General features: G+C 46.9%; 1 protein-coding gene across 5 annotated transcripts in view; it reads right to left on the minus strand.

Annotated features, from left to right (window-relative positions):
- The window catches only part of Xpo6 (exportin 6), an 89,420-nt gene that overhangs the window by 1,776 nt on the left and 75,578 nt on the right, over window positions 1-12,066 (minus strand). For all 5 annotated transcript variants that reach the window (NM_001011935.2, XM_063286040.1, XM_039107197.2 and 2 more), the window contains 9 exons: window positions 11,436-11,580; window positions 9,356-9,502; window positions 8,400-8,589; window positions 6,350-6,505; window positions 5,237-5,351; window positions 4,949-5,120; window positions 3,638-3,799; window positions 1,705-1,803; window positions 1,306-1,536 (listed from right to left, as the gene is read on the minus strand). In NM_001011935.2, coding sequence (NP_001011935.2) covers window positions 1,306-1,536; window positions 1,705-1,803; window positions 3,638-3,799; window positions 4,949-5,120; window positions 5,237-5,351; window positions 6,350-6,505; window positions 8,400-8,589; window positions 9,356-9,502; window positions 11,436-11,580 — 1,417 coding nt within the window. The remainder of the gene's footprint in view (window positions 1-1,305; window positions 1,537-1,704; window positions 1,804-3,637; window positions 3,800-4,948; window positions 5,121-5,236; window positions 5,352-6,349; window positions 6,506-8,399; window positions 8,590-9,355; window positions 9,503-11,435; window positions 11,581-12,066) is intronic.

A 12,066-nucleotide genomic window follows, 5' to 3' on the forward strand; every position in this document is an offset into this window, starting at 1 on the left:
TAACCCCAGCACTTGGGAGGCAGAGGCAGAAGGATCTCTATGAATTTGAGACCAACCTGGTCTATACGATAAGTTTCAGGCCAAAGTAAGACCCTGTGTATCGAGGAGGAGGGCAGAAAATAGGTGGATAGTGCTCAAATATGAGAGGCAGAGGGAGAAAGATCACAAACCAAGTTCAGCAAAAGCTACAAAGCGACCTCATCTCAGAATAATCAAACCAAACCAAGCCAAAAACTGACCAAGCAGCACGTTTTCAGTCAGCAGCTCCCAAACACCAAACCAGAACTCCCTCGGTGGAGCCAAGCACGCCTCTCCATTTTCAATATGCATCCTAGGAGTGACCAGATTTAGAACCCAATGTATTAACCAAGAAGTTGACCAATACTGATGCCACTGCAAAACAACTATTAGATATTAGGAGTTGGTCTCGAGGAAACCAAGGAAAAACAATTCAAGTGGCTGAAAAGAGAGAACAAGACAGACCCCCAAAGAAAAGACAATTCTAAGACACAAGAACACATGCCAAATGAGGGGGAGAGAGACCAGAGGTGCTCAGAACAGTACTCCAGCATGGAAGTGAAGAGCACCAATAGAAACCAGGAGCAAGCAGTCTCAACTCCCAAGGGGACAAGAGGGGCAGTGCTTATCCAAAAAGCTTCCAAAAGAACTTGTTCAAAAGAAGGCCTAACGCACACAGAGCAGGAAGGAAGAGCTATGGCCACACAACACAGAAAGAGGGCAGACACACAGCTTGACAGCATGGGGCAGTGGTGCCTTGAGTGACTTCACCCTGGGGGATCAGTGGCACAGAGGGTCAGTGTTATGAGGCCCCTTTAATGAATTTGAGCTGTGCCAGTGCTGCACTGTGAAGAGCTACAGGAAAGCCCAGGGCAGCCAAGCAACATATCTTGAGGACCCAAAGTTGTATCAATCTTTCAGCCTGCCTGAAAGCACAGAGGGGCAGCATGGTTCCTTCTAGACCATTAAGAGACGTGTATTGAGGAGGCAGAGATATGTGTTGAGGGGCGGGAGATGAACAAAAAGAGTCTTGACAATGTGTGGCCTGCTGAGGCCAGGACCTGGGGTCTCAGCGGCTGAGACAGAGAATGTGTAAGCTCCAGAAACCAAGTCCCTGAGAAAGAGTGTGCCCCCCACACCCAGCCCCAGCAGCAAGTTTCTGAGGTATTGAGGACAACCTACTATTAAGGATAACCACACCCAGACCCAGACAGGCCCCTCACTGAACAGGAAGCAAGCACAAGCGCCCACACATGTGTTCCCCATAGCCTGGCCTTTTCTCCTTACCCGATCCATCTTGAAATTCCGCCCCAGAACATTTTTCTGATTGGCATCCACACCATCACAGCTAGTCAGGAACTCTGGAAGAAAGGCTGCAAAGAAGCCATCAAAGTCGACAGAAGCCATGTTGTAAATGGCAATGCCGATCTCCTCCTGCAGAAGGTCATGAGACTTATGAACCAGGACCTGGAGCAGCACGTTCACAAACTGGAACAGCATAGTGGTCCGGAAGATCTTCTGCAAGCAGAGGAGCAGGAGCATGGGACAGGAGGCTCACTAAGATCCTTGGGGCCACCCCAGGCTTAGTGTGTTCCCCAAAGTACTCCCCCAGCAGACTCAAGGGACTCAGACTTGGCTCAGAACTCCTACATGAGGAGGGATCTTCCAGGAGAGGAGGGTACTTACTTTGTGGTATAGTTTCTGCTTCGTGTTCAGAGTCTCCAAGTAGAAGAGATTTTGTTTGAACAGGTGGATGTCAGGTTGAAGAAAGGACTGTCCAAAAGCCTGAGGAGTAAAACTACTATTTAATAAGCAGCATTTAAACTTTCTCAGACACAACCCCTCCAGGGCCTCTACCTTACACCAGAACCAACACCGTGCAGCTCACTGGCTGGCTAGGACGAGTCACCAGTCTCAATACTGCCGTCAGGGCAGACCTCTGTAGTGCACCTCTGGTGCTTCAGCACCCGAGTCTTCCTATGGGCCTCACTCCTTCTGGTCTCATTTACACCTTTGTAAAGGAACCTTTACAACAGCGGTTCTCAACCTGTGGGCCGGAACCTCCACAGGGGTCACAGAGCAGATACTTACATTACAATTCATAACAATAGCAAAATTATAGTTACAAAGAATCAACAAAATAATTTTATGGTTGGGAGTCACCACCAAGAGGAACTGTATTAAACGGTCATAGCACCAGAAAGGTTGAGAAGCACTGCTCTAGAATCTTTTCAAGAACCCATCTTTGAAGTAAGACACCCACACTAGTCAAATCCTTGAGCAGTCTGAGCAGACAGCATAGCCTGCCTGCCTACCTAGGCAATCCTTGCAGGGATTCTCCTTCTCCTTAGCACACATGCCTCACAGGACACAAGTCCTCAGAGGTTCCTTCTCGATCACTTCATCTACTTTGGGGTCAAGCAACAGCATATTTGTAAACTGCCTTAAAGTAAAATGTCTAGGTGTGAAGTCACTAGTTCAGGAGAAAATTGAAAACACACCCCAATACAACATTTCCCGCTCCAATACAAACTGAAAATGGGGAGATGGGGTGGGAGGGGGGCAGAGAGGAGAGGCTAGCAGCCTACAGGAATTCTTCCTATATCAAGTGGCTACTCTACCCCAGGGCTGTTGGCTGTACAAGGAATCTTGTCATCGATGCGATAGTAGTGGGATCTATCTCTTAATGTCAGGGTTACTGAAGCTGGGCTGGGGCAAAGCCTTTGGTTCTGGCTTTTTCCACGTAGCACAAGGTATGTTCATCTCCACTGTAGTGGAGTGTCCCTCACTTCTGAGGGATGGCCCACCTGTGCCAGTGGGCTCATCCTTGCAGAGCTGGTGACTATTTAGATTGTTTCCAGTCTAGAGCAATCATGAAAACAGCTGCAGGTGTCTCTACAGGCTGCGTGAGCATATGCTGTCATTTACCTTAGACTGCTACATCATATGCTCAGCCACATATGTAACACTCTAAGAAATTGCTCAACTATGAAACTCTTTCAAAGAGACTTCTATAAGCCTCGGGTGAGAGGCCATAGCTCAGTTAAAGAAGTCTGCCAACACTAGAACACACCAAGCCCAAGCCCTGAACAGGGCATCATGATAGGAGGCAGAATGTCCTTTCCAAATGCAGACTGCTGGGCTCTCCAGAGATCCTAGCTGCGTAGTGTCCTATAAAGAAGAACCGGGCAGCTCTCAGGCAGATGGCGTCTTACTCTTCAGCCCACGTGGACTGGAATTACATGCGCCACCACATGTGTCCAACAAAGGTCCCTCCTGACACTGCTGATAAAGGAAAGGGGTGATGCAGCACACATCTGCTGCTGTCGTGTATATGATGTGCCTTCTCCTTTACCTCACAATAACCCTGGGAACTAGCAGTACTAACACTTTACAGATGAAGAGACTGAAGCACCAAGAATCTAACTTTTTAAAATACTAACAGGGTCAGAGCTCAGTGTGACCCCACACTTGCTATAGGGCCAGGTTGGAAGAAGGGGGCCACATGCCTGAGAAGAACCCAAGGGCCAAGGGCCAAAGAATGTAGGTGACACCCAGGAACAAGGCCCACATATTCTCAGGGCACACAGCGGCTTCACAAGCAAGCACTCTACCTTACCTGCATGATGGCACTGAACTGGGGTTCATTCTCCATCTGCTCCTCGGCAATACCCCTCTGCACGCTAGCTAGGACAGTGGACTTAAAGAAGTACCGCCAGTTGTGATGGAGCGTTCGAAAAAGGAGCTCAAACAGCTCAGCCTTGACATCAGGGGACGGGCGCTGCAGAGAAATTCACACAACACTGCACCTTCCCTCCGCGCAGCTTGGAGGCCTCTTGGCGTATAGGCCACCACAGAAGCCTAAGAGGTGCCAAACAGTAGCCAGTATTCACATCCCACCCACACTTCTGCCACTTCCCATGCAGAAGGCTCTGAGCCATCTGAGGGGGCAGTTCACCAGGAGTGCTTAGAGAGACAGGACTGCACTTGAGACATTAGGATGAGTACCAGGAAGCTCTTACTAACAAGTCTCTCAGCTTTAAACAACAGGAAGAAGGGCTACAACATGCAAAGACAATGAAAATGTAGATCTTCTATTCAGAAAGCAGCCACTTCGGTCCTATTTTTCAGGTTATGCCCACCCCTCTCCCAGGATGGAAATAGGGAGCTGGCTAACCTTTATGCAACCTGAGAGGCTAATGACAGTAAGATGCCCTAAAAGCAGCACTGTTACCCAAGAGAAAGTCTGGACAGCACTTAGGAATCTGGGAATCTAAAGGTCTCCCAGGAGAGGCAACACGCTGTGCTAATTGCTGCCTGTGTGCAGCTCCTTTTCCTGCAGCCGCCATCAGGATTCTGAGAGCGCAGAGGTCACCGAAGCACAATTTCCTAACTTAAGCCCAAATGTCCAAGTTACCTAGGCAAGCACACAAGCCACATTACTGTCAGCTGCACAGCCATGTGTGGCTCAGTACCCAGGACCCTGGACTTTGGTCATGGGGACAGCTGTAAGAACAGCTCCCATTCACCAACTACTGCTGTCACATCCAGTCTGTGTCTATGCTGACTCTGGGTCTTGCTATAGTCAATCAGTGCCTGTCCTTTCACGTTCCCAGACAACTAAAAGCTCTACCTGAATTGTCACCAAGAGCCCGCCTTGAATAAGACCACCAAGGTGAAAACATTCTTGGGGACAGGGAGGAGAGGTCCTCTGGAAGAGCAGTACATACTAACTGCTGGGCCATCTCTCCAGCTATGAGTTATGAGCATTGAAAAACTCTAGGCATCCACAAACACTTACTCTTTTTATTGTGTTAATTTTTTGTGTATTATGTGTATGATGTATCCATTTCTGGGCGGGGGGAACCTCCAAAAACTATTTACAAGAATATTGAGAAAACACAAGGCACTTTCCCCTGGCCCCACCTACCTCAGCAATGATGGGGTACACTTGCTCCATGCACAGCGCAATGATGCTGGGGAGGAAAGGCTTGAACACCTGGCCAGGCTCCTGAACAACCACTTGTAGGATCTTCAAGAACTTCTCCACCACCCGGCAGCCAGTACTGCCTTCATGGAGGATACTCTCAGCCAACTGCTCTCTGCAAGCAAGAGAAAGTGGTGCTTACAGCAAGCACAGGAAAGGAGCAGAAAGTCCTGCATTTTGTAGCAGACTTGTCCCTTGACTCCAAAGTGCTGGGCAGTGGTGTGTAGTTACCTGGTAAACATGTTGAGGAAAGTCTGTATGATCTGCTCGGTGAAAGGCACGCCCATCTGCACTCTAAGGCCTCGGAACAAGGTGAGGAAGAAGCTCAGCATCTCATCAGTCACATCTAAAGGAAGGACAAGGCAAACAGTCAATACCCTGTGCACGGGGACTAATGACATCCCTGGCTTCATCAATTTTCCTTTGCAATCTGCACTGTCATCTCTCTCTAATGCGTCGTTTGGAAGAAATGTCCCCAACACCATCAGAGCCAATGAAAGAAAGTGGAAGATGATTAAGGGCCTGCTGAGAACACGGCTCTGATCCTGGGAACAGCTGCCTGACTGCTCACAGTAGGAAATGGAGTTGTCTCATCTTGAAGCCCAGCACACTGTCCCGCATCCAGCATGGTCAGCACTCTCAATGAAAATGAACCACTTTATGCTCACATCCAAGAAATTATCCAACTGGGTCAACACCTGAGTACCTTGGCATTTCTCTCTAAGACCAATCATCCCTGTAGTAGGTCAAGGTTAAGTGGATAAAAGTAGATAATGACAGAGCACTCAGGTCACACTGCCCTGGGCCACCAAATGGACTTATTGATTCTGGTTAGCGTGGTTCCATATCCAGGTTGCAATGTCAGTCACATGGGACATTTTGGTTCTTACCATTTGCAAAGTGCTTACAATCAGTGCATCTAAGCTACAAATGCCCTGCTGCCTAACACTGACAAGTCTACTGTGAATGCCTCCAGGAGTCAGACAATATGTCCAGAGTGTCAGCAGCACTGACGGTGGGTTGAGAAACAGCCAGGGGCTAAGTCAGCAGCACCTACCTTTCTTCTTTCCTCTCCTTCCTGCCGTTATGATGCCTACTCTCACCCACCCACCTTAATTTACAAAGGAAAAGTAGGCAGGGGGCTGCAAGCAACTCCAGGTCACAGGACAGGCTCTGTTCTCCTCTCCTTTCCTCTCTGTTCTCCTCTCACGATTTGCCTTCCTTTGTCTGTGTGCATGCCCTCACTGAGCACAGCCCAGCCCGGCTGCTCTGCAGATCTAAGCAGGCACTCTAGCCCTTGTGAACACCATCATCCATGACGCAGGCCTCTGAGCCAATTTTTACCTGACTGATGGATAAAAGCTGGAAAGAGGGCCAGGGAGACCTGAACAGATTCCTGCAGTGACTGGTAGCAGATCTGCCGCGACTTGGTGGATTCCCCAGAAATATTCTCCACGATATCTTCAAAGACACTAAGTGTCTGGTGAATAATCACTTTGGCTGTAAGTCAAGATGAAGCTGAGTTATGTGTTGTCTGACACACAGTATAATTAGAGGGAGCATACACAAGGGAGGGGAGAATCTTACAGAGAGACCAGGAAGACAAGAGGGAAGTCTTACTAATCAATAGAATGTATCTCTTTCATTACAGGACCCCAGAAGCGCCATGTCCTTATCTCTCTCCTCTTCCTTCTTACCTTCAAGACTCCAGTTGTCCTCATGTCTGCACACTTGGACATATGCCTTCTCCCCCTCTACCCACTAGTAACCAATCAAACAGATGGTGGGCTGGGGACATAGCTCAGGTTCTTGCCTAATAAGCACAAGGCCCCGGGCTCAATACTCAGAATCACATCGAAGCTGGGTGTAGTGGTGCCTTTTAATTCCATCACTCAGGAGACAGGAGTGAAAGTTCAAGGTCATCCTCAGCTGCAGAGCTGAGTCTGAAGCAGCCTGAGCTCCAGGAGACACACATAAACACACACACACTCCCAACACACACACATAAACACACACACACACACACACACACACACACACACACACACTCCCAAACACACACACTCACACACACAAACACACACACTCCCAAACATACACACTCACACACACACACTCCCAAACACACACACTCAACACACATACACACACACACTCCCAGACAGACAGACAGACAGACAGACACACACACACACACACACACACACACACACACACACACACACACACACACACCCTCTGCTTCTCCACAAAACACCAACTAGCCAACCAAACACCCTATAACTAATGAGGAGACTGGTGAGACAAACGGCCAGGCAATTAGCAGAGGAGAACAGACTCATCTCCCTTCAGCAAGCACCCAACCTGCTGACCACGTAAGCACAGCCTACCATACAGTGTAATAGTGCTGGCTTCAGGACAAATTGCTTGATCAATCTTTGGCCTGTCAGGCCTATAGTCTGATATTGTATGGCTGGTTTTGTTTGTCAACTTGTCTCTGGAGTTATCACAGAGAAAGGAGCCTCCTTTGAGGAAATGCCTCCATGAGATCCAGCTGTAAGGCATTTTCTCCATTAGTGATCAAGGGTGGGAAGGCCCCTTGTGGGTGGGGCCATCCTGGGCTGGTAGTCACTGGTCAGCTAACCTAGTCTATGTGATGAGTTCTAGAAAAGTCATCTCAAAAAAACAAAGAAAACCGGTGGTTAAAGCAGGTTACTGTGAAGAAAATGTGAGCCAGAGAGATCACAAGTTTTGGCCCAGCATGGACTATATGCATTCCAAGCTGGCCTGAGACATACAGTCAGAGCTAACTCAAGCACACTAACAAAAAGAGCTTTATTGCCACCTGGGATATTTCAGGGCATTACTGTTGGCATTAATCTACAAGCAACACCATCCACATGTTTCATTACTCTTAATGTGAAAAGATGTTTTAAAAATATTTTGTAGTTGTTATTTTCAAAGAAACTTGATCCTTTTTCTGTGATTTAGAATCGTCTCATTTCTTTCTCCTTGTTAATGTGTAAATACTCACATCTCAGTATTACATGTAAAGGCACATATTCTTCCAAAACCTCTGAAACGCTTTTATTTGGAAAAGGTTAAGGCCACTCAGAAGACAGTTCACATAAGTATCTGAAGTAGGTTCACAGTCAGCCTAGGGCTTATAGATGGAGGCACCCCACTCGCAGAGGTTCTACAGAGGTTTTCTTTAGGCTTCCAACCCTCAGGAGAATGTTCTCAGGAAGTACGTCCAGCAAACGTACTAGTGAATTAATTCCTTTGGTAAGTATCTTGCTATCTGAGCCTTTTCTGTGGAGCAGTGATGCTGCTATAAACAAAGGAAGTCACCTCCAGGGCTTTAGGTGCAAACGTCTACACAGGAGCTACTTACTGTCATCCAGTGGCATCTTTCTCTGGGGGGCAGCAGCACTGGGCTTCAGGCTGTGGTAGTCCCGGGAGAGTGCAGAGATGAGGCTGGCATGGTTGATGGAGCGCAGGGGCCACTGCTGCTCACTCTCAGGAAGATTTGGCCATGGAAGAAGCAAGGTGTTAGAAAGTGCACGGCAAACCAACACCTGTGCCTAGAAGGAACCCAAAGGCATCCATCAAAGGTCAAAAGGAATTGAAAGCTGATAGTCAATAGAGACATACATAACATTTAGTACCCTGTACACTCTGCTTTAGATACTAGATGTCTTTCTTACAGCCTGGCTATCCTCCACCTAAAGGCACCCAGGCAGGAAAGAGAAAAACAAAAGTAACCCCAAGTCTGGGTCTCAATGTACAGGGTCAGCCTCAAGAAGCCTAGCTGGTGTTCACCCTGCTCAATCTGGCATCCAAAGCCTGAGAGGGAGAAATCTCAGTAGACACAGAATCTAGCGTGGCCTTTGATGCTGCCTTCTGACCCACAAGAAACCGCTAAGAACAGGCTCACAAGAACACTCTCTTGCTCACATTCAGGTCTCTGAAGAACCTATCTGTTAATCCACCTACCTCCTCCACCGCCTGCTCCTAACTACCAAGCCTTCCAAATAGCTTCTCAACCCCAGAACAAACATGTGTGAGAATATAAGCCAGACTGGCCTGAACCTAGGCGAGCACAGGGACTCTCCTTAGGAGGCAAATGATGTCTCTGCCTATGAATAGGAAAGTTTTCCCATCTGAATCAGGAGTTTGGCCGTGAGTCAGAAAAGCCAGTAGGTTGTGTCAGTGCCGCCCACAGAAGCAGTTCGAGTAGTTGAGGTGGCTTTCAACTCAGAATGTAAAATCAGAATCAGCCTCTTCTGCCTCCACTTCCCTGGATCTCAACCACAGAACTCCAAGGAAGCCAAATGGAATGTGTCCTACCTTGTCTGTTAGGCGCTGGGCAGAGGCATCGATGATGCTGTTGAACACCTTCTGCATTGCAGGGATACTGATCAGAAAGACAGGCCGCACCGTGGTGGCTAGTGAGACCAGTAGGTGGCACGCAGACAGCAGCAACTTGTCTTGGACCTAAAAACAGAAGACATGTGACATGTTGGCTTACTTCATCTTCTGTGTGACTGCTACTGGACAGTTTCTTCAGTTGGCGGCAGCTAATGACTGCCAAACTATACCATTCACTGAAGGATGTGTCTGCAGTGTCTCCTATGACGACTCCCAAATCAAAGGACTGTCTTCTATTCCACACCACTAGCTGCTGCCCTCAAGTCAGCATCATTCTTTTCCTTCTTCCCAGTCACTCTCAACTTGCATATCTCTGTTCTATCACACAGTGCCTTCGCTGGCATGCTGTCCAAGTCTTTTCTTCAAACACAGTAGCAGTCTGAGTCCCTACCCTGGCTCCTCATGAAGCCAAGGTCTCACTCAGCCCTTCCTTTCTGCATTTCATCTCACCAGTCTCCTGGTCTCTCCTATTTCTGTCACTTCAACATGCCTAAAAAAAATCTGGTTCAAATCACTGGCAATTTCCAAACTATAAAAGAAAAGGTCTTGGGAAGAAGTGGTTAGAAATTGGCCTCAGCCATGCCTGTGTTAAACACACACACTCTACTGATAGCCATGCCTGCATCTGAAAAGGCTTTTTAGAATAAGGACCAACATGGATAAGACTGCAGAAACACCACACCAAAGGGTCACGGTCTGCAGAATTATTTAAGAAGGATATATCATGGTAATTCCTATAATCACAAAATATTTCTCACCTTTAAACACCATAATCTCTACTTATTCTAAGGAAATCATATAACAAAATAAAGCCATAATCTCTGAATGTATATATTTCGAAAAATATACTAATTTAAACACAAGGTCTCGTACAGTCCAGACGCCTTGGACTTAGTATGTAGCCAAGATGACCTAATTCCACCTTTATTCCTGAATGCTAGGATTTCAGGTGTGTACCACCAAACCAGTTTCTATGCAAGGCTTCGTACCTGTGAGGAAAGCACTCTACTAACGGAGCTAAATTCCCAGTCCACTTTTCCCCCAATGAAATTTACCTAAAAGTGGAGCAAGAGCTAGGTGAATTATGCAACATACTCCTCAGGGGCATCAGAACTTTTAGAAATCACCGTTATAAATACAACAGGTTTATGAAAGTCAACCCAGCTCTCATTAGAATTGACTGCCTGTGTATGCAAGGATAGCAAGAGCCCTTGGATGCATGTGCCACTCAGTCAGCAGTCTTCCCGGGCTGAGGACTTTCTAGGTTCTGTCCATTTTATACAACTATAACATTTACTTAGCAACTTCACTTCTGAAAACCACTCCAGGCCCTCTAGCATATGTCAAAGAGTAGATTAAAAGAGAGCATCTTTCCATCAATGAGAAAGTCAAAACACATCCTCATAGGAAAACAATGGGTACTACGAAAACTCGAGTTGCTCTGTATATTTAAAAGAAATCAAAGCACATGGGGAATAAGAGCAGTCCCTCCAACTACCTACAACTGTCTGTAAAATCACAGAAACACATCTAGAAGGACTGCCACCAGTCTTGACTGTGAGCAATACTGTTTCAAGGAATGAGATCAAACAGTAGCAAAACTTTTTAATCAATAAAAGTGTGTAGGTACTGTATGAGCGATATGAGCACACACAAGACTACACCTGAAAAAGACACATGAGGGCTGGCAAGAAGGCTCGGAGGGGAAAGGTCCTTACCAACACAAACTTTATTACCTAAGTTTGATCCCAGGGACCAGTATGGTGAAAAAGAGAACCAACTCCTACCAGTTATTCCCTGACTTCCACAGGCATGCTGTGGCATTTGTGCACACATGGGCACACACAAGTAAATAAAGGTGATTTAAAAAAAAAAAAAAAAACATTTTAAGGGAACTTGAAGCAATATAGCCACCCAGTCAGGATAGCATTTTGGTCTTATGGTGAACATGACTATGGAGAGAGTTGAGTAACAGGTGCAACATTTTCTGTCTTAAGACCTTGGTGCTGATGAGAGGTGTGATGGCATCCATTGTGGTAGAGATGAGTGTCACAAACTGCTGTGTGTTCTGTCGATGGGCTTCGCTGCAATACTGTGCCAACCAGTGGGAGTAGGCCTGGAGAGCTGCAAGTGACTGAGCGTGCCTGCAAGGAGGAAAGAAGCAGTGATCTGAGAGGGCCAGGTGAGCCTGGTGGCATGAGCTTGTCTCCACAGGGAAGAAAAGAACTCCATCCGCTGTGCAGAGCATTTCAAGACATGGGGATGGCACAGAATCAATCAACTGCTCACACTGTCTCTATATGACCACCATTGCTGAGAACACACATGGCAGTTCCTAAATATCTACCAGATCTTAATCTTTCTGTGACACATAATTTATTTAAGATGACAAATATAAGGAAAATGTGCTAAATATAAAACTGTAAAAATTTACTCTGGTCTAGATAAGTAATGGTATTACACAGCTTTGACAGAAGATTCCAAAGCTCAACTTTCCCTCTAAGTATCTGTCTACCTGGAGCATCCAGGTGGCTGGCTTCTGCAAAGGCAGCACTGGGTCACACATGTATAAAATACACACTTAAATTTTGCAATGAAACCAAGCATGGTGGTACATACTTGTGACCCCT

This window comes from Rattus norvegicus, chromosome 1 (genome assembly GCF_036323735.1).
Source record: "Rattus norvegicus strain BN/NHsdMcwi chromosome 1, GRCr8, whole genome shotgun sequence".
Lineage (NCBI taxonomy): Eukaryota > Metazoa > Chordata > Mammalia > Rodentia > Muridae > Rattus > Rattus norvegicus.